The sequence below is a fragment of the Neoarius graeffei genome, chromosome 12 (genome assembly GCF_027579695.1).
Source record: "Neoarius graeffei isolate fNeoGra1 chromosome 12, fNeoGra1.pri, whole genome shotgun sequence".
NCBI lineage: Eukaryota > Metazoa > Chordata > Actinopteri > Siluriformes > Ariidae > Neoarius > Neoarius graeffei.
Window position 1 is genome coordinate 11408109 of NC_083580.1, and position 26906 is coordinate 11435014.

Genomic DNA, 26906 nt, shown 5'->3' on the forward strand with positions numbered 1-26906 from the left:
CACAGGGCTACAATAAACAACCAAGTTTATTTAGTCAAGCCTTTTGATATTGAAGATAAGTGTTAAATGAGATTTTTAGCTTGAGTACCCTGATTGTAAAACAACCCTAACCCCTTTTCCACCAAATCAGTTCCAGGGCTGGTGCTGGTTCATAACTCGTTCAACTTGCGAACCAGTTTGCTTTTCCATAGCTCGGGGTGCTAAGGGGAGCCACGTCATTACGTCACTAGCCCCTTTTCCACCAAAGCAGTTCCAGGGCTGGTTCGGGGCCAGTGCTTAGTTTGGAACTGGGTTTTCTGTTTCCACTGACAAAGAACTGGCTCTGGGGCCAGAAAAACCGGTTCCAGGCTAGCACCAACTCTCTGCTGGGCCAGAGGAAAGAACCGCTTATGTCAGCGGGGGGGGCGGAGTTGTTAAGACCGACAACAATAACAAGACCGTGAAAGGCTGCCATTTTTAAGTGACGAGAAGCAGCAGCTGTACAAACGCGAAGTCCGCCATTATTATTGTTGTTGTTGCTGTTTCTTCTTCTCCGTGTTGTTGTTGCTTCGATGTTCGGGCCAAGGTTTATGCAAATGCAGCGACGTAATGACGTGGATCCCCTTAGCACCACAAGCTATGGAAAAGCAGACTGGTTCTCAGCTGGCTCGCAAGTTATACGAGTTGTGAACCAGCACCAGCACCGAACCAGCCCTGGAACTGATTTGGTGGAAAAGGGGTAAATGTATACGTCAGTTAGCTACGTCGCTGCGTTTGCATAAACCTTGGCGCGAACACCGAAGCAACAGCAACACAGAGAAGAAGAAGCAATAATGAATCAGAATCAGAAACACTTTTATTGCCAGGTATGACTGCTGCTTTACTGCATCCATGATATCTTGTCACTTATTTAAAAATGGCGCTCTCTCGCGGTCTTGCGATTGTTGTTGGTCTTAACAACTCCGCCCCCCCCGCTGACGTAAGCGGTTCTTTCCTCTGGCCCAGCAGAGAGTTGGTGCTAGCCTGGAACCGGTTTTTCTGGCCCAGAGCCAGTTCTTTGTCAGTGGAAACAGAAAACCCGGTTCCAAACTAAGCACTGGCCCCGAACCAGCCCTGGAACTGCTTTGGTGGAAAAGGGGTAATAGAGGCCCATTGGGGCAGGTAGTACGCTGCTCCGTACTTGCTTGACGGCTCTGATTTTATTTTTTTTCCACCTCTGTTTGTTTGTTCGTTCACTCCCATCTATCCGTCCGTTATCCGTAACCACTTATCCTGTTCTGCAGGACGTAGCCCGTCTCAGCTGACTATGGGCGAGAGGCGGGGTTCACCCTGGACAAGTCGCCAGGTTGAGTTAATGCGTTGCGAATGGAGATGCACAAGTTATTTAGGTTAGACAATTACACACACGCACACAGGCCTCTCTGTGCTGTTAAAGGATTAGTTTAAAGGATATTTCGCATTTATTCTTAAAATAGACCAGAGAGATTTATCGCTTGACCTTTTTCAGTCGGGACACACAACCATTCACACACTCGGTCGATTTAGAGCCACCAGTTAACCTAACCTGCATGTCTTTGGACTGTGGGGGAAACCGGAGGACATGCAAACGCCACATAGAAAGGCCCTCGCCGGCCTCGAACACAGGACCTTTTTGCTGTGAGGCGACGGTGCTAACCACGACCCTGCGTTCACTCCTTTTGTATGAAATTTTGAGGAAAGGTGAACAAGGAATAATAGCCCTCCTCGGCTCCATCGGAGCGCTGTGGTTTCAAAATGGGTAAACAAATGCCGACACGCCTCGTGTGTTTATGCGTTATCTGTATCTGAAATACAGTTCAGAATGGTACGTTATTGCGCGCAGCTTATGGCTGCAACAGTTATTCAACTGATAGTAGTCTGTTATTTCATTCTTTTCCGAGTAAGGCTTCAGGAGGTCGGAAATGGTTAAATTTACAAGCAAATTTGCATTGTTTGGTAGTTGTGTGCGCTGGAGCATTGAAGTTAAATTTGGATTTCTTTTAGATTTGGATTGAGAGAGAAGATTCAAGCCATCTAATTCAACCCAAGTGTGTTTAGCGAGAAGGATTTTATTTTATTAATACCGACCGCCATTTTGGATTTACCTATTTATTTATGATCATGTGATATTGACTCTGAGAAGGTCTATAGATTAGATTTTAATGCGTTAGGCCATTATTAAAAAATGTTCTGTTTCCGGTCCACCGGCCGGGTGAGTGCCGTTTGTGCGGTTGAAATTTTTTTTTTTTTTAACGCCGTTTTTTTGACATTTTTTTCGGGTTCGTAAATCTAAAATCGAACTTGAGGTTTACGCATTCCGCGCAGAATATAGAATCGAATCAGCTCTGCGCATGCGCTGTGCGGCACAAAAAAATGGCAGCCACCATGAAGGAAGGAGATCTGGAGTTTTCAAACATTTGCTTAAGTGTGAAATCGCAAAATGGTATTCTAGCGAACAACTAAATAGTAAAGATTCAGAAAAACAAATCATTCAGTGATCATTTTAATAGTGTAATTTCATCCGAACTAGGCCTAACGCTCGATTTAGAACTACAAAAAGTCCGTGTGTCGGACCATCACAAACCGTTACTGGAAAATTCGTTTGATCTTGATCCATCCGAGACGCTACAAACAGCTTTTGAGTTTTGTTATGCGAAATTCATTACCTACTTTTGTTAATGACCCTGACAGATCTGTAGGAGAACCTAATAGATCTATTCCAACTGTCTGCTTTTGTAATAAAAAAGTACTGAAAGAAAAAGCAAACACAGCATTGCGATTTCTTATATATATATATATATATATATATATATATATATATATATATATATATATATATATATTATTATTATTATTATTATTATTTTATATCATCTCATTATCTGTAGCCACTTTATCCTGTTCTACAGGGTCGCAGGCAAGCTGGAGCCTATCCCAGCTGACTACGGGCGAAAGGCGGGGTACACCCTGGACAAGTCGCCAGGTCATCACAGGGCTGACACATAGACACAGACAACCATTCACACTCACATTCACACCTACGCTCAATTTAGAGTCACCAGTTAACCTAACCTGCATGTCTTTGGACTGTGGGGGAAACCGGAGCACCCGGAGGAAACCCACGCGGACACGGGGAGAACATGCAAACTCCGCACAGAAAGGCCCTCGCCGGCCACGGGGCTCGAACCCGGACCTTCTTGCTGTGAGGCGACAGTGCTAACCACTACACCACCGTGCTGCCATATATTAGTGCTGTCAAAAATGTCGTTATTAACGCGTTAACTTTACTCAATTTTAATGGCGATAATTTTTTTTTTTTATCGCGAGATTAACGCTCTGTGACATGTAGGTTTTTCATAAGCTTTTGAAACTGCCAGGAACTTGGAACAGAGACTTTGCTTAGAAAAACGATAGCAGCTAGACTGTAATGCCACGCCCCGCACAGCCAGAGTCCTCTGCCCTCCCCCGAAGAGCCACGGTGCTCGGCTTAGGTTTCGTTTTCCCATCGGCAGCTCCAGCCCCACTTTGCAGTGGCTGTGACGAGATGTGTTATGCTCTGCAATAAAAAAAAAAAAAACATTGGTACAACCAGTGTTCGAACTATGCTGATATTTTCGGGGGGTCCCTTTTTTTCCCTTGGGGGGGTGCTTGCGCTTGTCTCAGAGCGCGGCTCTCCATCGCGCACTCGCTTCGGATATGCAAATGCTTCCCGTTACACACGATTGCTATGTCAATAAACATCATTTTGCCAATATTTTAGAGACCCCCTAACATTTCCCAAATCATGTTTTCAAGGGATCTCATGTTTGTTTCAGGGGATCTCGGATCCCCCGAGTACCCCCGCAGTTCGAACGGTGAGCAAGCCCATTGACTTTTTTATGCTGATAAGAGAATTACAATGGTTTTTCATGTGACAAAAATGTGCGATTAAATTGCGATTAATCGCGAGTTAACTATGACAGTCACGACATTAATCGCAATTAAATATTTTAATCGCTTGACAGCACTAAAATAAATAAATAAATAAATAAATATATATATATATATATATATATATATATAAATCCCTCCCTCCCTACTGAAAATTTTTTTTGCTCACCTGGTGGACAGGAAACTGATTTTTTTTTTAAGGATGGCCTTACGTTCCAGGGATTTAGCAGATCCTCTTTATCCAGAGCGATGTACAACAGGACCTTGACAAACCCACAGCAGTGGGGAGCAGTTTGGGGTTAGGTGCCTTGTTCAAGGGCACTTCAGCCATTCCTACAGGTCTCGGGAATTGAACTGGTGACCATTTGGTCCCAAACCTGCTTCTCTAACCTTTAGACCATGGATGTGTATGTGGATCCAGGATTTTTTTTTTATGTTCGTTCCGAACGCAAGTCAAAAAGTAGTGACCGAATTTTAGATGAAATTAGGCGTCCAGCTTTAGTATTATCCGAAGTTCAAGTGATTTGATTTCGATGATAATATGTAGCTTGGTGGAGGTATACGCTACTGAGTGCTTTTCTAGTTTAAAAATTATTCCGAGCTGCCAAGATCGTGTTGTTTTATCGCAAATAATCAGAATTAAATCTTCCAAAAAAAAAAAAAAGTCTGCAATTTTCAGTTCATTTTTGCACAAGGTTAACTGGCACCTTATGGAGGTTGCATGTTCTTCTCTGGCCTGCGGGGGTTCTGGTTTCCTCCGACAGTCCAAAGACATGCAAATTAGGTCATTGTGCTTCTCTAAATTGCTCGTGAGTGTGAATGGCTCTTTCTGTCTGTGTTAACACCGTGATAAGATTGGCGACCTCTCATCTAATGGCAGCTGGGCTGGGTTTGGTTTGAGCTCATCCATGATCCGCAGTGGATAAGCAAGGATACGCAAAGATTAGGAAAGGGGGATTATGAAGTGTATAATGTTTGCGCATCAGAACCGTGTGCGGTGACTTTTTGTTTCTCATGCAAAGGCTGACGAAAAGCCAGAAGGAAAAGTAGTTTTACGCACCACTTTGGTATCTTGTGTAGTTTTTGAGTTCTAGTTCGAAGGAGGACGTTTTTCAGAAACCCGCTGTGTTGGCTGCATCTCAAAATGTCGAAACAAGATCAGATTTCTCTGCGTTTCTATATTTCCCTTAACTTCCTCTTAGAGGGTCGCTTTAGAAATTCATGAGATCAGCTTAATTTTGTTCAGGACCATGTTTTAAAGTGCATATTCTGCAGGGTTTTTTCTAGAAAAATTTAGTATGAGGGCGCTCACCATGGCGAGGGAGCGAAGCGGGGGGTGGAGATGGTGCCGGTTGTCGCCCCCCCCCCCCCCCCCCCCCCCCCGGCCGTGCAAAGCCTTTGAAAAATGCTCCAATGGGACATTCTGAGGCTATCTGAGAGGGAAATTGTAACAAATTGTCTGTCAACATTGAAAAAGAAAGAAGTAATCTTCTTCTGCCCCGGACAGTCTTTGGCTTTCTTCCGCTTCGTGCCGCGGGATGACATCTTTAAATGCCCAAGTGTCAACAAAAACAACTCACGAACTACTGTCAAAAGCTCCCGCGCCGGTGGGTGAAAGGTCATTCAGTCTCGAGAAATCTCGCTCTACAAGTCAGCTGACCTTGTATGTAACCCATGTCAAATCTCGCGAGAGCAGCCGCGACAAGTAAACAACATGGCGCCTCAGTCTGGAAAACGCCAATTCGGATTGTTTTTGCACCGTCTGGCGGTGTATCTACTATGATTGGAATATTTTTGGAGCAATTATAACGTATTTGATGATCAGACACATTGTCACGTAGTGTTGCTGGGATGTTTTCACGGAGTCGGTAAGGGGGTGCATGCTGAGAGTAAGAGGGCGCAGCGCCCCTGTTGTTCCCCCGTTTAGATGAAAGCCTGTTCTGGACCAATTTCATTTTTTAAAATTTTTTTTTATATGAAAGTATGTCCCTTTACACACTCATCCAGAAGGGTAATTTTGCACAAGGCCATCTGTCTACAGCAGAAAAAAATAAAATCACAAAACGCGTCTGGAAAAATCCCAAGAGAGTCTGGAGCCAGAATCGTGACGTTATCTGCGGAAGCGCCAGCAGGCTGCGCGAGCTTTGCACGGTTTCAGTGCACAGCCTGTGTAGACCAAGCGCTCCCATTTCTCTCTCATTGTCCGGTCTTTTGGGAAACGATGAGTACTAATCCCATCAAGATTGGTGTTGCTACACCCTCCTACGATACATCTGTTAACCATTTTAATAATTACGCGATAACGTTGAAGAAATTTGCAGAAAACCACCAGGTCGTTTTCTCATAAACAAACCAGCGCTGACGTAGGATTCAGAAGGAGGCGTCCCACACGCGACGTCACGAAAATCAATGTTTCCCGGGAAATCCAAATGCCAAGGCTTTTCAGAGGCGGACCAGTTCGCCTCAAATGGCTTGATTTCAACTGACTCAGTGCGTTTACATGCACATAGAGAAAATCGAATTTCTGCCATAACTCGGCTGAAATCGAACCGAACTGGATTTCTCGTAATCAGGCTACACGACCTAGATTATGCGATTGTAGCCGAGCTACTTGGTGCATGTAAACCCTATCGAGCTACGTACTTCAGCACTGCCCCTTCCGGAAGTGACGAGTGACGAGACCACAAGCGGGAAACACAACAGCCTCGGTCGGCATGACAACAGTAGTAGAAACGTGCACTTCTGGAGCAATGAAGAGATAGAGTTCATGCTCATTCAGCTTAAGGAGTTGAATAAATATATATCGATGTTGCTGTCCTCGTCGTCGTTCTTCTTGTGAACACGGAACTGATAACTTTGTTTATACTCTTGAATAGCTCTTCTTCATGACGACAACCGGAAGTGTACCAACACGATGGGGCGTGTCGCGCCACCTGTGGCTCGGGTGCACAATGTACCTCACACAATAGCTCGATTTCCTTGTGTGCATGGAGGATTGGATTTCTCTGGCACCGCTGCTGGGACCCTTAGCTCGATTACCGACAGCAGCTCGATTTAGATGTGCATGTAAACGCACTGACTGTTTCTGGTATTGCGCTATGGAAGCAATTTTGTGCCAAAATGTTCATACAATACTTTTGAAATATCAAACGAAAACGACAAATCAAAATACAAAAAAAGAACAAAAAGTCAATTTTTTTAGACTGGCGAACAAATTATTCGTGTAATCGTGCAAAATATCAATCTATTACTCTTCAGAAACCTTTTATTTTTGTTCCGCGTCTTTCTCAGTTTTGTTTGACGTAATTTATTTTGGTTGCGATTCCAGCTTTCTTGTTTGTGCTCCCTGACTTTTTGCTTGCAGTTTTGGCACAAACTTGACGTGTGGGTGGGCTGTCCAGGAATGCATTCCCATTGGGTAACTTGTGTTTGACTGACAGCTACGCTCAGCCATTCCCTACTCGGATTCTGGCGGACTGTTTGACGAGTGACCGATCCATTGACGGTAAACAAGGATTGAGTGAACTTCAGTGGCGACTATGATACTGAATGAATTCAGTATCATAGTCGCCACTGAAGTCAGGCTTTCGTCTAAACGGGGGAACAGGGGCGCTGCGCCCTCTTACTCTCGGCGTGCGCCCCCTTACCGACTCCGTGAAAACATCCCAGCAACACTACGTGACAATGTGTCTGATCATCAAATACGTTATAATTGCTCCAAAAATATTCCAATCATAGTAGATACACCGCCAGACGGTGCAAAAACAATCCGAATTGGCGTTTTCCAGACTGAGGCGCCATGTTGTTTAGTTGTTTACTTGTCGCGGCTGCTCTAGCGAGATTTGACATGGGTTACATACAAGGTCAGCTGACTTGTAGAGCGAGATTTCTCGAGACTGAATGACCTTTCACCCACCGGCGTGGGAGCTTTTGACAGTAGTTCGTGAGTTGTTTTTGTTGACACTTGGGCATTTAAAGATGTCATCCCGCGGCACGAAGCGGAAGAAAGCCAAAGACTGTCCGGGGCAGAAGAAGATTACTTCTTTCTTTTTCAATGTTGACAGACAATTTGTTACAATTTCCCTCTCAGATAGCCTCAGAATGTCCCATTGGAGCATTTTTCAAAGGCTTTGCACGGTGGGGGGGGGACAACCGGCACCATCCCCCCCCCCCCCCCCGCTTCGCTCCCTTGCCATGGTGAGCGCCCTCATACTAAAGTTTTCTAGAAAAAAGCCTGGAAGTCCACTCGATCCTTGTTTACCGTCAATGGATCGGTCACTCGTCAAACAGTCCGCCAGAATCCGAGTAGGGAATGGCTGAGCGTAGCTGTCAGTCAAACACAAGTTAGTCAATGGGAATGCATTCCTGGACAGCCCACCCACACGTCAAGTTTGTGCCAAAACTGCAAGCAAAAAGTCAGGGAGCGCAAACGAGAAAGCTGGAATCGCAACCAAAATAAATTACGCCAAACAAAACTGAGAAAGACGCGGAACAAAAATAAAAGGTTTCTGAAGAGTAATAGACTGATATTTTGCACGATTACACGAATAATTTGTTTGCCAGTCTAAAAAAAATTGACTTTTTGTTCTTTTTTTGTATTTTGATTTGTCGTTTTTGTTTGATATTTCAAAAGTATTGTCTGAACATTTTGGCACAAAATTGATTCCATATTGCGCAAGGTAAAAAAAAAAAATTGTAGAGAATGTAACAGATATTTGACCAAAGTTTACTATAAAATAGGAGAATTACATTGATCTTGCGCCTGAATTTACCCGTGATATGCACTTTAATGCGTAGCTGCTCTGGAAAACCCAAATATCCAGGATGTTGGTTGGTACATCAGGACAAAGGTTGGGAACCTGCGTCTTCCCAGGTAGAAAGTTTTTCAATTTGGTGCGCGTTCTACAGTTTAGCTACAAAGTGCGATGCTTTTGTGCAACTTTTTCATGAAGCACAAATCAAAACGAAATGTTTCCATTCTTTCAGAATTGTAGTTTCCCGGTTTACGTGAGGAAATTTATTCTGAAATAATAATATATCCAAGTGCCAGCCACAGCAAATTCCTCTGCTGTAACTGCAACTTTGTCAAATCAGTCTGTGTATTAAGGTGGTTCTTTATAAAATGATTGATTTTCTCCAAAAAAAAAAAAAAAGATCCAGCATTGACATTTTTTTTTTCCCCCTCCACTCCTTTTTCTGTCTGTTTTTGGTTGGGCGCCCATTTTAATTTCTGATCATGAAGCACACATACGGTGATGTACTGTAGATCATGTTCACGAAGCAGCCTCCTCACAAGGAGCCACCTTAATATACGTGGATCTGTTCCCTGTTTCCAATGTGTATGTGTGTGTCTCTCTATCACGTAACCCAGCCCTTATTTTCTCAGCGATTTAAGGCTAAGGGGTCCTGCCAGGCCCCGATTGCCACCTCAGCGCCCACTTCTCTCTTTCGACGAAGAGACTGGAACTGAGAAGTGGAATAGAGGAGCAAGCGCAGGAAAAAATCGTCCATATGGGGTTCTTGCGGATAGGTATTTATGTGCTCGGGCTTGTGTGGATGTACCATTTGACAATAAAAGTAAGAATGCTGACGTGAGAGATCATGTGAAAAAAAAAAAGAGAGAGAGAGTAACGTGGTACAAGCTGTCTTTTTTCTGAAACCGTGTAAGGTAAGAGGAAAGTTGCTCTTTTGTTTCATTACGTTTGACTCCAGGGCTTTTGAAACTTTTAAATGCTTAGTCGAGAATTGGATTGTACGTCTATAGTAAGAAAAATGACTGTTTTTTTTTTTCTCTCGGTCTATACACCAAAGTGATGCAGTAGCGATGCTTATTTCTTTTGCCTCCAAGGGACTGTGCAGTTGGCTTGTAAGAGAAATAGTTTTGGTTTGAAAAGCCTTTTACCTTCAGGCTCTGCCCGATGCGGTGAGTATTTGTTCTGTGTTTGCGCCTCGGCCGATTTCCTGTCTAATCAAGCGATTTATTTGCAGATACGACGGCCGCGGTCATTTACATGACCTTTCGGAGTATGACGCAGGCTCGTGGAACCAGAACTACCAGCTTTCTGAAGAAGAAGCAAGGATCGAGGCACTGTGTGATGAAGAGAGATACCTGGCCTTGCACACGGACCTGCTGGAAGAGGAAGCCAGGCAAGGTACGGATTCCAGGAAATGGGTGTCGCGATTTCGGTTCCAGTTATCATCAGTTCTGAAAGCTTTTCTGTGCACGATCAGGAACTAAAGACCGCAATTTTACCGGTGGGTGCCAACGCAAGTCATTACGCGAACATGAAGGGCCGGTCCCACGATACCGATAACTGACGTCACGTTTATCTTGTCGTCCACAATTCCGTTAAACCGTATCTCCTCCGTCAGTTCAGCACGGGTTTCCGTTCTGATCGTTTTATTTGAAAGAACTCGTCACGCCGCACAAAACTTGGTCATCGTTTTGCCAGATTTTTCGCTGACGAGTGGCCAAATGAATGAATTTTCCAGGCCTCTCGCTGGAATTGTATCTCCTCTCGCAGTTCTCACCCGATTTCAGTTCCGATCGGTGTTTTGCATAGATCTTCCATTGAGGAACAAAACTTGGTCGTTTGTTTGTTTGATTTTTTTTTTTTTTTTTTCCTGTTGTAAACAAATTGTTTCCGACTTTTTCAGTTAAATCGTATCTCCTCCATCAGTTCTCAATAGATTCCAGTTCTGATTTAGGGATGGCGAAAACTAAAAAAAAATCTTGGCCGACCACCGAGCCTCATTAGCCGGTTAACCTATGAGTTTAAAATTCTAGAATTGGAATTATTACAGGGATGCAAACGGCGCGCCTTTTGGCGGATGCCGCCCTCTCCACGGCTGAATCGCGCAGATCCGACCTTCCTTTCTCAAGGGGGGCGTTGGAGCGTCCGACCACAACTTCATCAAAGCAAATTCTGCATATAAGCAAATGCCGCCACAGTCCACGAAACACAGGAAGTACAAGCACGAGAAGAAAACAGCAAATCAGAAAGCCGCACACGCCCGCGCCGAAGCCGCGCAAAATTGAATGTACAGTTTAATAAACCGATTGCGCAGCTTCCACGCAAACGCGCGCAGCCCCCCGATCCACTGCCCTCCTCCCACACCCCCCACGCCTCGTGGACTGCAACGGCACCCGCCTATTTAGTAATTTTAATACAGAATCCACCTTGAAATTACAATCAGACACTCCAATGCCCCCCCCCCCCCCCCCCCCCCCAAAAAAAAGGGATCTGCGCGATTCAAAAAAAAAAAAGTCGGCATCTGTGCCTTTAGTTTGTGTGGAGAGATATGATCTGCAATAACATGCATTGTTGGCTACAGACCGAAACATACTTTCAGAATGCACTGGCCAAGGCAGGACTAAACTCCATGTGCCTTCTAATAATAATTTAAAAAAAAAACAGAATAGTAATTTGTAAGCTAAAAAGCCTGTGTCTACACTTTTCTTTCGCCGAGTGGCAGCTGGGCGGGACATGACTGAATGGGTGTTTCTGATTTGTCAGCTGTCTTTAACTGGGGCGGGAGGGCGGGACATGACTGAATGGGTGTTTCTGATTTGTCAGCTGTCGTCCTTACACCGTATGGCATGCCCCAAGCGTTTACAACACGGAATTCCAGGTTCTCCGCTCCAAAATCGGCAGCTTCAAAACGATTGATTTTTTTTTTTTTTTTTTAACCGACAACCAAAAAAAAATTAACCAGTTGACGTTGATTCGGGGCGGCACGGTGGTGTAGTGGTTAGCGCTGTCGCCTCACAGCAAGAAGGTCCTGGGTTCGAGCCCCGTGGCCGGCGAGGGCCTTTCTGTGTGGAGTTTGCATGTTCTCCCTGTGTCCGCGTGGGTTTCCTCCGGGTGCTCCGGTTTCCCCCACAGTCCAAAGACATGCAGGTTAGGTTAACTGGTGACTCTAAATTGACCGTAGGTGTGAATGTGAGTGTGAATGGTTGTCTGTGTCTAATGCTGTGTTCACACTTATACCGGTACGAAAGTGGTATAACTGTATCGATACAAAGTATACCGGTACAGTTTAGTGCATCTGTCCACACTAGCGAGAAATATGTTTGCGGTTTTCTTTCACGTTAGTTGAAATGCGCGTGCGCGAAATGTTTCCGTGGTTACCGAGTAACTTCCTTCCGAGAATATATGGCGGATGAAATGACGTGTGTCTGTGCTTTTTGTTGTCAGTGTACAGTCTGTATTTCTGGTGGTCATTTATTCAGTCGAATTGCATAAAACGCGCGACGCAGTTGAGAAAGAAAGAAACAAAGAAAACGAATCTCCCTTTCTCCCCCCTCACTTTCTCCCTCTTCCCTTCTCTTCCCCTCCCTTTCTCTCCCTTTCTCCCCCCTTTCTTTGCTCCATGTAGCTCCACGGTCGTTTTGAGCCATTTTGACATTTTATTTGCAGCTGGAAAGCGCGTGCGTATTGTATTGTATGAATAACCCGGAAGAAGTAGGAATGGTTCATTGCGCTTGCGCATTATATTTGTATCGATACAGAACCGCTTCATCTGTCCACACTACAGCGAAGCGCTACAGTACCGATACTGTACCGGTACGAAACCCATACATTTGTGGGTTTCGTACCGCTACAGTACCGGTATAGTTGCTAGTGTGGACAGGTGTTGCGGTACGAAAGTAGTTTCGTATCGGTACAAAATCCCTAGTGTGGACAGGGTATAAGTGTCAGCCCTGTGATGACCTGGCGACTTGTCCAGGGTGTACCCCGCCTTTCGCCCGTAGTCAGCTGGGATAGGCTCCAGCTTGCCTGTGACCCTGTAGAACAGGATAAAGCGGCTAGAGATAATGAGGTGAGGTGAGGTGAGATGAGACCTTCTGTACAAAACCTGGTCGTTCTATCGTCAGATTTTTTGCTAACGAACTGCTAATTAGGTCACCTTAACGAATTTTGGGACTTCTCACGAGAATTCCATCTCCTCTCGCAGTTCTCACCCGATTTCAGTTCTGATCGATGTTTTGCGTAGATCTTCCTTCAGGGAGCAAACCTTGGTCATTTGTTTGTTGATTTTTTTTTTTCAGTGAAATTGCGTCTCCTCCCTCCGTCAGTTCTCAATGGATTTCAGTTCCGATTGTTTTATTTGAAAGAACGAGACCTTCTGCACAAAACTCGGTCATTGTGTTGTCAATTTTTTTGCTGACAAATTAGTAATCAGGTCAACTTAACGCCTTTTCTTCCGACTAGAATTGTATCTCCTCTCATTTATCTCGCGAATTCAGTTCTGATGGAGGTTTTGGGTCGATCTTCCGTCGGGGACCAAAATTTAGTCCTTTGTTGATTTTCCTGTTGGAAACAATTATGGGCCTTTTCCACTACCCTTTTTCAGCTCGCTTCAGCTCACTTCAGCCCGACACGGCTCGCGTTTCGACTACCTCAGAGCAGCACGACTGAGCTCGCTTCAGCCCTACTCAGCTCCCAAAACTCGCACGGTTTTGGAGTGGGGCTGAAGCGAGCCAAACCGAGCCGATTGGGGCTAGGGGCGTGAGGAGACACTCCCCTGTGCACTGATTGGTGAGGAGGAGTGTCCTCACATGCCCACACACGCCCCGCGAGCACGCTGGGATCTGTAAACACCATAAACCCGGAAGAAGAATAATTACGAATTACAAGAATTTCTGAAGCCTTATGCGCCTCGCCTCATCTATACGCTCTTGCCAGTATCTGTTGGCGTTGTCGGTGACAACAAGCCACAGCACCAAGACCAGCAACACTAACGACTCCATGTCCTCCATGTTTATTGTTTACTATCCGGGTCGTGAGACTACCGCTTAAAAGGTCACTGATGTCACTGTTTGCGCCGCCTAATGACATCACGTGATGTCCACCCACTTTCGCTAACTCCACCCAATGTGTCCACCCACTTCCAGCCAGCACGGTTCAGCGCGGTTGTAGTTGAAATGCAACTCCAACAGCCCCGCTCAGCTCGACTCAGCCCAACTCAGCCACATTGGTAGTGGAAAAGCGGCATTAGTCGTGGAGGTCGGTCCTCTCTCACATCGTCACATTTCAGTTCTGTTCGATGGTTTGTTTTGATGGCAGGCCAGATGACCTACTACGTCTTTGACGTTCTGGATTTTGATTTGTGTAGCACTGTCTTGTATGTAAATCAAGATCACGGTTTTGTTGTTTGGTGGTCAGGTGTCTGAGAGACTTTGCCTTGCAGTTCCAGTCAGGTTCCCTGTGGTGGTGTACGGATGTTGTACGGTTGCAAAAGCCATCAAAAATCAGCTCGATACATCACCATGTTTTAAGCATGGAGCTCTGCTTCACACATCGGGAACACCACTGTGAGCAGATAACGAGACACGCCTCTGACTTTCACTGCGTAAGAACAGCTTGAGTCCAGATAATTCTGAGGTTTGAAGACGAATGTGCGTAATTCACCTCTTCCAGGTACACTGAACGTGCATTCTGTTGCTCCTGTGTCATGGGGTCAAGTTAAATACAAGGCGTACTCCACAGCAATAGAATCATCCACACGCACACTGTTTCAGATCCCGGATTCCACAGATGAGGATGATGCAAATGATGACGAGCCTGACGCCAATCTAGCTGAAAAGTTGCAAAACGTCAAAACTGGGGATTGTGTGTTAGTGCCATATGAGGGTAAAAAATCCAGGAGGGATTATGTGGGCCTCGTCACAGATTTTGATCGACATGGGGTAGCAGTTCAATTTCCCAGAAAGAGTGATGAGTTTGGCTTTGTTTTTATCATGCCACTGAAGGAGGACAAATCATGGGTGGCTAGGGAGCAGATCATCAGGCTCCTCAATCCTTTGGTGGACAACAGAGGCAGGCTTCACTTCAATGAAGCTGTACAGGCAGAATAGACAGTAGACAGGAGATCCCAAATTTCAAACTAAACAAATAAATACATACAGGGTTCTCCACGAGGGGTTTTAGGCTACATCCACACGACAACGGCAATGAGATTTTATTCAAAAAAATATCGCGTCCACATGGGCAACGGATCAGTAAAATATCAGGTTCATATGGCAACGCAACGCTTGCTGAAAACGATGCAATACACATGCCACACCTCTACGTGCGCTGTAAGACGGTCCCATCGGAGACACCAGAACAATAGAAGAAGTAGACGCATGCGCATAAACCCCTTCTTCTACCCGGCGTGAAGCACTGTCAGGAACAAGCACACAACAACAAGAAGATGGCTGCGACTACGCGAGGAAATCGTGCCTTCTGTGTGTACAAATTAGTTTTATTAGTGTGCATAGTTTTATATAACTTAATTTTCTTATTGTGTGTGAACATTTTGAAAAGCATTTTTATATAATTTATATAACTTTTTATATCGTGTGTGAACATTTTGAAAAGCAGTCTTATCCAATAAAAAAAAGAAATTCAAGAAATGGTTCAGTTACTTGTTTATTTAAAAGAAAAGCTGTATACAAAAGTGAATGCAATGCAGTGTTTCATACAAAACAGCGAGAGTGCTGCTTGTTCTAGTCATGTGGTTGTGATGTCATCGTAAACAAATCCGTTCTACTCATCCAGACTACTTCGCAACGGCGCCGTTGCCAGATTTTTCCACTCTGGAACCCGTTCTCAAAAAATATGTTGTGGGGCACCCAAAACGCCGGTGCCGTGTGGACGCCAGGCCGAAACGATAAAGAATTTTATCTGATTCACCTGAATCCGCTGCCGTGTGGACAGGGCCTTAGAGGTGCGGGCCGCCCCCCTTTCTGTGATTCCCGCCCCCGTTTAATTGCTGCCGCCCCTTTACAAAAGGAAGAGACGTCCCTTTGTTTTCTTTGTGACAGATAGCCTTTCTCTGTTGGAGTACCGACAACGCGACAGCACCCGAGTGTGAAACTCATTGTGTGTGTGTGAGAGCAAGCAGCCCCTCCCCCACCAGCGTGCTGCGCTTAGAGACACAGAAAGGCACACAGAAAGGGCAGTATTTGCTCAGAGTGCACCCTCCAAACAACGGGGATTTACATGAAATTGGAAGGAGATATTCACAAAATTCTTTCCCATTGAGTGCCACAAGGCTCTCCTGAACACGTTGATGTAATTTTTTTTGTCTGTAGTGTAAAAAATGAGGACGCTAGAGCGAGTTAATAATGAGTGACTTTTCTGATTTTGCAGTACAAGCGCTGCCACGTTTATAATGGGAGTCTATGGGGCAGCGCGCCTGTCCTCCCCTTACTTTGAAGGCCAATTTATGCTGACAACACAGTCCTCACAGATGGCGTCGCAGATGGTGTCTGCGTAGCCCCCCCCCCCCCTTCGCAGACACTCTGCGCGCATCTCCCAAAAATTGTGACCACCGCAGAAGCCTCACAGACAGCGTCGCAGACAAGAGGGCTCTGATTGGTCCACTCTACATCCGCTGTACATGCACTTCCGCTTCCCTACTTTCCCGGTTTGTTTTGTTTTCACGACCGCCATTTTTAAAACACGAGCGAAGATGGAGCAGCACGAAGAGCGGTGATCGAGGAAGTGAGGAAGTACGTACATCTATACGACTCCAGTTCTAGTCACTATAAGTAACCGGAGGATAAACACTCCACTAACCACACCCACCAACTAGGCTCCGGTGCGCGCTGTTCAAATAGTAGGCTACATCATTTTTGTTGCGGATGAATTGTATTTATACGCTCCATTATAGTGATGACAGTAAACTTGGACATTTAAAAATGGTCCCACGCCACACTTCGCCGTGCTGCTTCATGTTGATTTTTAAGCGATTGACCTACGCTACGGAAGCTCGTAGGTAACTGAAGCCAGGGTACGGCCAAATGTTTGTCCGTGACAGACAGCGAAATTCATTGCTTGAAGACTTGCACAACGCAACAACCTATAGGCTATTCATTTTTGTCGATGAAGATGAACGTCATTCTTCTTCACGAAATTCTTAATGGTCAATTATCGATTAATCTAGGCTATTGAGGTTTTTCACCCACATGACCAAGTCATGTGATGCATCGTTAGGCTGCCATTTTGGACGTCACGGCTCGAGTCAGTTTGAATGCGAGGAAGGCGACAAACGACAAACATAAAACAAAAAGGAGCCAGACGCAGAAAACACCTTCACTATACAGCGACGTAGGGCATTTACAGGGCGAGCAGAGGGAGAGGTATTTGCAAAAATTGGAGTCGTTAGTGTTGCTGGTCTTGGTGCTGTGGCTTGTTGTCACCGACAACGCCAACCGATACTGGCAAGAGCGTATAGATGAGGCGAGGCGCATAAGGCTTCAGAAATTCTCGTAATTCTTCTTCTTCCAGGTTTACGGTGTTTACAAATCCCAGCGTGCTCGCGGGGCGTGTGTGGGCATGTGAGGACACTCCTCCTCACCAATCAGTGCACAGGGGAGTGTCTCCTCACGCCCCTAGCCCCACTCGGCTCGGTTTGGCTCGCTTCAGCCCCACTCCAAAACCGTGCGAGTTGTGGGTGCTGAGTAGGGCTGAAGCGAGCTGAGTCGTGCTGCTCTGAGGTAGTCGAAATGCGAGCCGTGTCGGGCTGAAGTGAGCTGAAAAAGGGTAGTGGAAAAGGGCCATAAATGATTACTATTTGAGATCATTTTATGCAAATTCTATGCAAATGACATAAGTAAATTTATGCAAATTTGATTCAAGGTCATCCGATTGACCCCCACCCCTCTATAGAGAACCCTGACATACGTAAATAAATATTTTGATCACCTAATATGTCACTGTCAGTCTTTCTTATAATGTAAAACCCAAGCTAAAATCAACTTTGATCATGTACAATTCTATATTATTGCCACAAGCCACAGAAATGTATGCTAAAATCCACAAAACAGCAAAACAATAGCCATCCTAAATATTATTTAAGAACTTTGATAGTTTTAGCTGATATTTAGAGAGTTTTTCAAAGGGTTACGGTGGTTAAATTGCTGATTTTCTAAACATATGCCATGTCTATTTCAGACGCGTCACATCCATAACGCTGACTTTTCCTTCCGAAACTCTGCATGAAATCCAAAATATTTTAAACAAAGATTTTTTAATATTCACCTATGGCGATATCTATCAAACGGATATCTCCATTTCGACATTAGGTTTACAATTTCACAGAGTTTGATAAAAATGTACAGTCACCCAAGAAAAGTGATACTTTTTCTGTCACATCCATAACGCATCTTTTATTGGCATTTTCTGGCATGCCCTAGATGTACTATGGGAATTGTTCTTGTTCTATCACTTCTCCAGTATGGTACAGCCTTAAAATATGCATCACCTGTTTAAAGGGGAACAGAGGGCAATATATAGAGTAAATATAACAATAAAACACACATTGACGAACCTTATTCAAGACTTACAAAAGTTTTTTGTTCTAAGGTTGGAAAGTTATAGTGTTTTGAAAGTAGCTCGAGCAAACTATTTCCGCAGTTTGAACAGCCCGCCATGATATTAATTTTATCCAATCAGAATGCACGTTCATTTTCTCTGCGTAACACTCATGACGTATGTATGTGCCCAGTTGTGTTGGCTCATTGAGGTTGGGAATAGCACGTGTGAAATACCTGTTTCTGCGTCTTGCGACGATTTCGCAAGTCCACGGGTGGCGCCTATCTCATTGCAGCAAATAAATTCTGCTGGACTCGTGAGCAACTCCACGTTACATTTTCCGCACGAGCACCACGCCGTGTCACCTGCACGCAGACGCTCTGCCCCACGCTCGCCATGCCCATGGTCAGCATCAGTCTCATCCTCGCCGTCATCCGAGCTTTCTTCTCTTATTTCATCACCGGAGTCGAGAGTACCTCTCCTAGGTTCAAACTGGTACCCTTCTAAGCCATAGCCTGCTTGCAGTGTGTCTTGCGGGATCTCCTCGTATGATTCGACAGAGCTGTCGCTTTCACTCGATGCGCCCGACGCCATGATTACACGCTTATCTCCTCTATTTCGGAGAGTTCCGCTAGTGCAGTGGGTAGCGCTGACGTCACGGTCTTTTAAAAATGGCGACTCTTGTGCGGTTTAGCGTATAAAGTATTATATTTACAATTACCAATATATTTCGCTGTTTTCTAGTAGGGATCGACCGATATGTTTTTTTCAGGGCCGATACCGATTATTATGGAATTGGGATGCCGATAACCGATATGTGCAACCGATAAATGTAAACATTATAATTCACATGAAATTAAACATAGCGCACACTGACACAGACCTTCATATCCATGAAATGTATGTTTAATTGTAAAATTGAACATGAAATTTTGTGCAGGGAGATGCCAGCAGCATTTGTACAATAAAGTCAAACATTAGTTAGAATAAAATGAGAAATAAAATAATAAAATAAATATTCACCAATAAAAAAATAAAATCACTCCCTACTATATTACAGCTCACCATTTTCAGTGGAAAATAAATGAAAATACACTCTGGATTCTTTTACACTAAGAACTCAGTAAGACTTACCAACTTCAAGTAGTTTTTAAATAACAAACCAAGTGTAGGGAGCTGCCTGCAGCATTTTTTAAAAAGTAAAATCAAACATACAGTAAAGTCGGCTATCACTCCCTATCAGGAGCGGCTGCTCCTTTAAGAGTATATCGCTTTCCGAATCAGAAGCGCTAGCGAGGAGAATCACGTGCGCAAGAATTATAAATACTAGTCACACCTGGCTTGTTTAAATGTTCAAACAGCGCTTTATAAAGTTGCCTTGACCACCTCTCTGTATGGCTGTCATTCTACTGTTCGAGTAGAACTACTGACACATTCACAACGTTTCCAGACGGGGATTTAAAAATGACTGCAGCCTACGTTATGCTGTTTCAGCGAGACTAGTTGGTTGTAGGCTAATTCAAGTGCTTCCTTCCGTAAGCTAAGTTTGCCTGGCTACACAGATGCAAATGGACAATTTTAACGAGTAGTAGATGAAGAATGTAAACATATAATGATGTTGTGCTTTTGCAACTTGTGTGTTTGTGACTTATTGCGGCAAAAGCAGCGTGTCCTTACCTTGATACGGGCGCCTTGAAACAGTTCAGAGTGTTTAGCTGCGCGTGTCGATTGGCTATATCTCTTGTGCCAAACAAATCAGATGTTCTGGTGGGCGGGACCGTGTTCTTGAACTCAGAGAGGCGAGTGCAGGAAAGGACGTGCAGTGACAGTCGCGTTAGGAACGAAATGGCTGCAAAAAGGCATGTTATCGGCATATCGGTAGAAATTATGGCCGATACCGATAACCCTAAAAATGCAGAATATCGGCCCGATATATCGGCCAGGCCGATTATCGGTCGACCCCTATTTTCTAGTATATAAATTTGATAGAATACTTAAGAATACGTTACTTGGTCACATCAACAACCGTATATATTATATTTTGTACCCCTTTAAGTTTAAGACATAACACAGATGTGATTTTTTTTTTTTTTTGTATTCTGTTTTTCTGTGATGTGCAGAAGAGGAATATAAAAGGCTTAGCGAGGCTTTGGCTGATGAAGGTTCCTACAACGCAGTGGCTTTCCGCTACAGTGCTGATTACTACGACCCCTCGCAACCCACTGAGGAAGAGGATGGCAACAAAGACAAGGGTGGGTACACACACACACACACAAACACCAACTACGGACTATTCAACGAATACATTCACTGTCTGGGGAAACTCCTGCACTGTGGTGTAGTCCGTTCTGTTTGTTCCAAAGTGAGCGTTCCTTGCTGTAGGTCATAAATCATTATCCGATCACACACTGCTTGTTTAGAGCCAGTAACCGAGCGATAAGCAGGGCTCTGTTGATGATCATGAGCTTCCATGCTGCGCGCACTCAGTTCCAGAATCGATGATTTCACCTCCAGGTTGTCATGTAACATGATACCGGTACACAGATTTCTCATTTCACAAATTCTTTCCCACATCGTTGTTTGTTTTTTTTCACAATCTTTATTTAGTTTTCATAGTTATCAATACAAGACAATCTCGTCAATAGTATTGGAAAAAAAACAACCCAAAAGATATAAAGAAACAAAAACAGAGCCTGTGTGAGGTTGTATTAGTAAATGTTACTGACATCTGATTAATCATGTCTTCCTTTATCATGTCAACCATTTCCCACATCTTTTTATATGTGTCCGATAACGTTATCCAGGGACACGTGTCGGCCCGGGGGTATTTTGAGTTACTGACCGATTCAGAAAGTACAGCTTCTAAGCTTTCCAGTGATGCCTTCCATGTGGAGATCTGACAATATTTGAAGAATGTGTGGCCTTTTGAAAGTGCATACCTCTTAAAACAGGAAAGGGAGAAATTCGCCCTCAAAGTTTTCCTTCTCAGTTACTCTGGGTGCAGGGCGGGCACATAATGGTGCTCATTTGCATGACATTAAGGAAAGCCCTGCCCCCTACGAGCTAGCACAATGCTACTTTCATGTAAACAAAGATCACCGCGTCAATTTTCCTTCCATGCAAAGTATGCCCAAAACAATTATAAAGTACAAAAATAAGTCCGAAAGTATACTTTAACGTTTTGTGGTTGAAAAATTACTCACACCGTTAGAAAGAAAGATAGCACGATGATGACATAACTAACATAACGCTAGTTTCATGTAACCAAACCACAACACTCTCCGTTACATGCAAAAATAACCACACAACCTTAGATTAATAAACTTACCCCATCAGAAAGAGAAACGTCGCCTTGCACACACCAATGCCTCCGATGGAATATGTAGTCCTAGAACACTTCCTTTTGGTTGCATTTTTTTTGCTAGAAATGATTATCTCCGATGTAACTACCGTGCGTCTGTTTGCTTCGCGGTGTTTCAGCTCCTCTGTGATCTGTTTGGCTTGCTCCATATGTGACCGCTCACCGAATCCAGGGACACGTCGGCCGAAACGAATCCGAGATAATCACAAAAGAAGCATTTTTTTTTTTCGAAATTTGTGATTTTCGTTTTTTTCAATCATGTGCAAGTTGAGATCTTGAAGAATGCAATCAGTATTTCAGATAATAGATTGTTTTGTTGGAAAAGCATACATTTTTTGTTGCAAATTGTCTCGTTTTTGTCAGGACTGTAGCCTGCTGGGGGTGTGGGTAAATTACCATATGGGCCATTCACATGATGATTTAAGTCTTTTTTTTTTTCCGCGAATCAGCTGTATGATACGAGCTGAGCTCGTGGCTACTTAAGCTGCATACAGGCGTGTGATTTCACTATGGAATGAGCAAGTTAAACAGATCGCAGAGGAGCTGAAACACCGCAAAGCAAACAGACTCACGGTATTTACATCGGAGATGACCATTTCTAGCAAAAAAAAAACAAGCAAAAGGAAGCTAGGATTACATTCCATCGGAGGCATTGGTGTGTGCAAGGCGCCGTTTCTCTTTCTGATGGGGTAAGTTTATTAATCTAAGGCTGTGTGGTTATTTTTGCATGTAACGGAGAGTGTTGTGGTTTGGTTAAGCCTAGGTCACAACCGGATGTACGATTTTTTGGCCGTGTGATTTTTGCCGTTTCCCAAATCGCTGCTTTTTTTTTTTTTTTGTTAGTGGAGAAAGACGCACGTTGGCCGTAAGTTTGTCTTGCAACCTGAAAAAAACATAAGCGCCTGTAGAGTTTGTTTGACATGAAAAAGAACCTTTGCGGCTTGAAAATCAGCACATCACGCGCATGTGCGTTTCTTGCGTTTTTTGCATGTAGACCGGCCGTAGGAGCACGGTACGGCCGGTTGTGACCGAGGCTTTACATGAAACTAGTGTTGTGTTAGTTGTGTCATCATCGTGCTATCTTTCTTTCTTACGGTGTGAGTAATTTTTCAACCACAAAACGTTAAAGTATACTTTAGGACTTATTTTTGTACTTCATAATTGTGTTGGGCATACTTTGCATGGAAGGAAAATTGATGTGGTGATCTTTGTTTACATGAAAGTAGTATCGTGCTAGCTCGTAGGGGGTAGAGCTTTCCTTAATGTCATGCAAATGAGCACCATTATGTGCCCGCCCTGCACCCAGAGTAGCTGAGAAGGAAAACTTTGAGGGCGATTTTCTCCCTTTTCTGTTTTAAGAAGTATACACTTTCAAAAGGCCACACATTCTTCAAATATTGTCAGATCTCCACATGGAAGGCATCATTGGAAAGCTTAGAAACTGTACTTTCTGAATCTGTCAATAACTCAAAATGCCCCCGGGCCGACATGTGTCCCTGGATTTGGGCACATATTCATTCCATAGTGAAATTACATGCCTGTATGCAGCTTAAGTAGCCACGAGCTCAGCTCGTATCATACAGCTGATTGGCGAAAAAAACAAAACAAAAGACTTAAATCATCATGTGAATGGCCCATATGGTAATTTACCCACACCCCCAGCAGGCTACAGTCCTGACAAAAACGAGACAATTTGCAACAAAAAATGTATGCTTTTCCAACAAAACAATCTATTATCTGAAATACTGATTGCATTCTTCAAGATCTCAACTTGCACATGATGGAAAAAAAACGAAAATCACAAATTTCGAAAAAAAATGCTTCTTTTGCGATTATCTCGGATTCGTTTCGGCCGACATGCGTCCCTGGATTCGGTGAGGTGTCACATATACGGTAAACATCTTTCATTTTCAACTTGTATGTGAGATGCTCCATCACCAATATATCATCCATTATTGTCATCCACTGTTTGTAACTTGGAGTGTCAGACTTAAGCCAGTTCTTAGTAATAGTCTTCTTCCCAGCCACCAAAAGAATCCTGACCAAATATTGGTCACTTTCATGCACCGTGCCCTCCAAATGACCCAGGGACAAAACAAGACAGGATTTAGGTCTCATCTCATCTCGTTATCTGTAGCCGCTTTATCCTGTTCTACAGGGTCGCAGGCAAGCTGGAGCCTATCCGAGCTGACTACGGGTGAAAGGCGGGGTACACCCTGGACAAGTCGCCAGGTCATCACAGGGCTGACACATAGACACAGACAACCATCCACACTCACATTCACACCTACGGTCAATTTAGAGTCACCAGTTAACCTAACCTGCATGTCTTTGGACTGTGGGGGAAACCGGAGCACCCGGAGGAAACCCACGCGGACACGGGGAGAACATGCAAACTCCACACAGAAAGGCTCTCGCCGGCCACGGGGCTCGAACCCGGACCTTCTTGCTGTGAGGCGACAGCGCTAACCACTACACCACCGTGCTGCCGATTTAGGTATCATATATCCCAAAACATCACAGAGAACTGAGTGAATATTCCCCCAGAAGGGTTGTATTTTTGTGCAATTCCAAAAAAAAGTGTGTATTATCTGGATCCATGTGGTTGCATAATCTCCAACATGGCTGTTGAACATTTATCTGTTTACTTCTAATTTTAGGTGTAATAAAGGACCGAATTAGATTCTTCCAACTGAATTCCCTCCATTTCAAAGATCGTGTTGTAATTTGATGTGTTTTCCACATATCATACCATATCTCGTCTGGAATCTCCTCACCTAGCTCTCTTTCCCATTTGACTTTAACATATAATGTTGAATCTGTTCTAGAAGCCATCAAACATTCATACAGAACCGCCACAGCCTTTGGAATAGCTTGGCTATAAGCTTGTACAAGTAGCTTTATGATGGGATGTATTTTATCCTCAGTTGTTTTAATACTTTTGATATAATAATCCCTCACCTACATTGTTAAGTGTCGATTTAAAAAAAAAAAAAAGTATTCAGCTGGGCGGCACGGTGGTGTAGTGGTTAGCGCTGTCGCCTCACAGCAAGAAGGTCCGGGTTCAAGCCCCATGGCCGGCGAGGGCCTTTCTGTGCAGAGTTTGCATGTTCTCCCCGTGTCCGCGTGGGTTTCCTCCGGGTGCTCCGGTTTCCCCCACAGTCCAAAGACATGCAGGTTAGGTTAACTGGTGACTCTAAATTGACCGTAGGTGTGAATGTGAGTGTGAATGGTTGTCTGTGTCTATGTGTCAGCCCTGTGATGACCTGGTGACTTATCCAGGGTGTACCCCGCCTTTCGCCCGTAGTCAGCTGGGATAGGCTCCAGCTTGCCTGCGACCCTGTAGAACAGGATAAAGCGGCTACAGATAATGAGATGAGATGAGAAGTATTCAGCCTTGGTTTAAAAAACAAACAAACTGAAAGATGCAGGTACTTTGTATTTATTAATGTGGGAAGGTGTGTATAGCTTGTAACATTTATTATGCAAGGCGGCCCACTTTAGATCGTTCCTACGCCGTTATTGACCATCTTGTTCAGAATATCCAGCATTTACCTTGATGACTCGCTTTACACGCTATTGGTATGATCTTACCCAGCTTCATGAGGTAGTCACCTGGAATGCTTTTCAATTAACCAGTGTGCCTCGTCCAAAGATACTAATTAGTGCAATTTCATGCCTTCTTAATGTATTCGAGATCAAATAGTAAATAATAATAAACATGCAGTAAATACCCCTATCGAGATCTTGCAGTGACGTGACCGGAAAGTTAACAGCCGCCATCTTGTCGGTCAACAGCACAGCTGAATACTGCTGCACTCGTGTACAGAATGGATCAATTTCAACCGACGGACTACACGGCTCATTTTTCTAATGAACAGATAACTAGATATATGTCTAAAATAAACGACCTACAGATTAGTGACCCTTATGGCTTACCGGACGGAGTTTTCACGACCGTGTCAGTGGATATGGAACTGCCAGAGGTGGAATACCCGGACGTGTATATTACCTCATCAACTTTCCCTCGCTGTTCAGTGGTGAAGCACTGCGTGCTTATAAATCTCTGGACAGTTATCTTTACAGAAATTCAGGATTTGTCAGCGACTCAGATGTGGCATCTTGTAAACAAGAAAATGATCCTCACTGGATGGGTAAGTAAGTATTGAGTATAGCACTGACCAGCCGATTATAGAATCGAATAAGGTAATTCCAGCTGTAATTCCAAATCGTCCGTCTTGTTAACCTGGCGTTGGAGAGGTAGCGGCTTAGCAGTGGAGGTTTGAGTGGCTGTTTTCTGAGCTTAGTCAACAGGCCGGCTCTGCAGCCTCGCTTTTGCTTCCTCTCCCGGCGCCGCCTCCTTAGCTTTGCTTCCAATAACAATCCACGGAGACCCCGCTGGTCTCGCTATCTCGTCCGGAATGTTTTTTTTTTTTTTCTTGTCCGGAATGTTGTGCATGCGATGGAAATCGCTACAAACCATCATTTTCTGCTGGAAACCAATGTCCAGTAAGTCCATACGGTTGTAGTGGATATTGAAGTCCGGTACAGACGAACAACACGCAAAAATAAACATAAAAAACGTGCACAGGTAGGGAGAGCTTGTAGCCGCAGCCGTTGTAGTAGAATTGTATATAGTAGGGTTTTCCAGAAGAAAAGGTAGAAGCAGAAGTAGAAGGCGGAAATATGGCGTTTGACCGACAAGATGGCGTCTGTCACAATCTGGATCGGCTGTGACGTCACATGCAAGTCCTCCATTCCACCCCACAACTGTAGTAATCCATATTATAACAAGAACCGGTCAAGTAAGTAAACGACATCCATCATATAATTGTTCTATATGGACGGAATTCTGGAATTTTCATGGCCGTATTGGCCATCCAAAAAACTCTCGTGTAAACTCTGGTGCCTTGTCTGCTGGAAATCCAAGCATTTAGCCTGCTGGTGTTCGTGCTATTGGTGCACGAACGAGTCCGTATTTCTACTTTATAAAGTGGACGTCAGTTTAATGGCCCAAGACACATTCACGTCCACACCGCGAAAAGGAGGTCACCATAGGTGGCCCATACCTTCTCACCTGACCTCAGTGGCTGAACGAACACACATTCCCATAACCACACTCCAGAATCTAGTGAAAAGCCGTCCCAGAAGAGTGGAGCTGGTTATAACAGCAAAGCACGGCTAAATCTGGAACGGGGTGTTCAGCAAGCACACATTCTCAAACCTTTTGCCGTAGAGTGTATCTAATATATACGAGTGCATCTCAAAATATTAGAATACCATGAAAAAGTTCCTTTTTTTCATAATTTAAT

The 26906-nt window shown here is 44.2% G+C and overlaps 1 protein-coding gene across 2 annotated transcripts in view; it reads left to right on the top strand.

Annotated features, from left to right (window-relative positions):
* Nucleotides 1-26906, top strand: part of sfswap (splicing factor SWAP) — a 401543-nt gene that overhangs the window by 4738 nt on the left and 369899 nt on the right. For both annotated transcript variants that reach the window (XM_060935514.1, XM_060935515.1), the window contains exons 2-3: nucleotides 9916-10079; nucleotides 20354-20485. In XM_060935514.1, the coding sequence (XP_060791497.1) occupies nucleotides 9916-10079; nucleotides 20354-20485 (296 nt within the window). The remainder of the gene's footprint in view (nucleotides 1-9915; nucleotides 10080-20353; nucleotides 20486-26906) is intronic.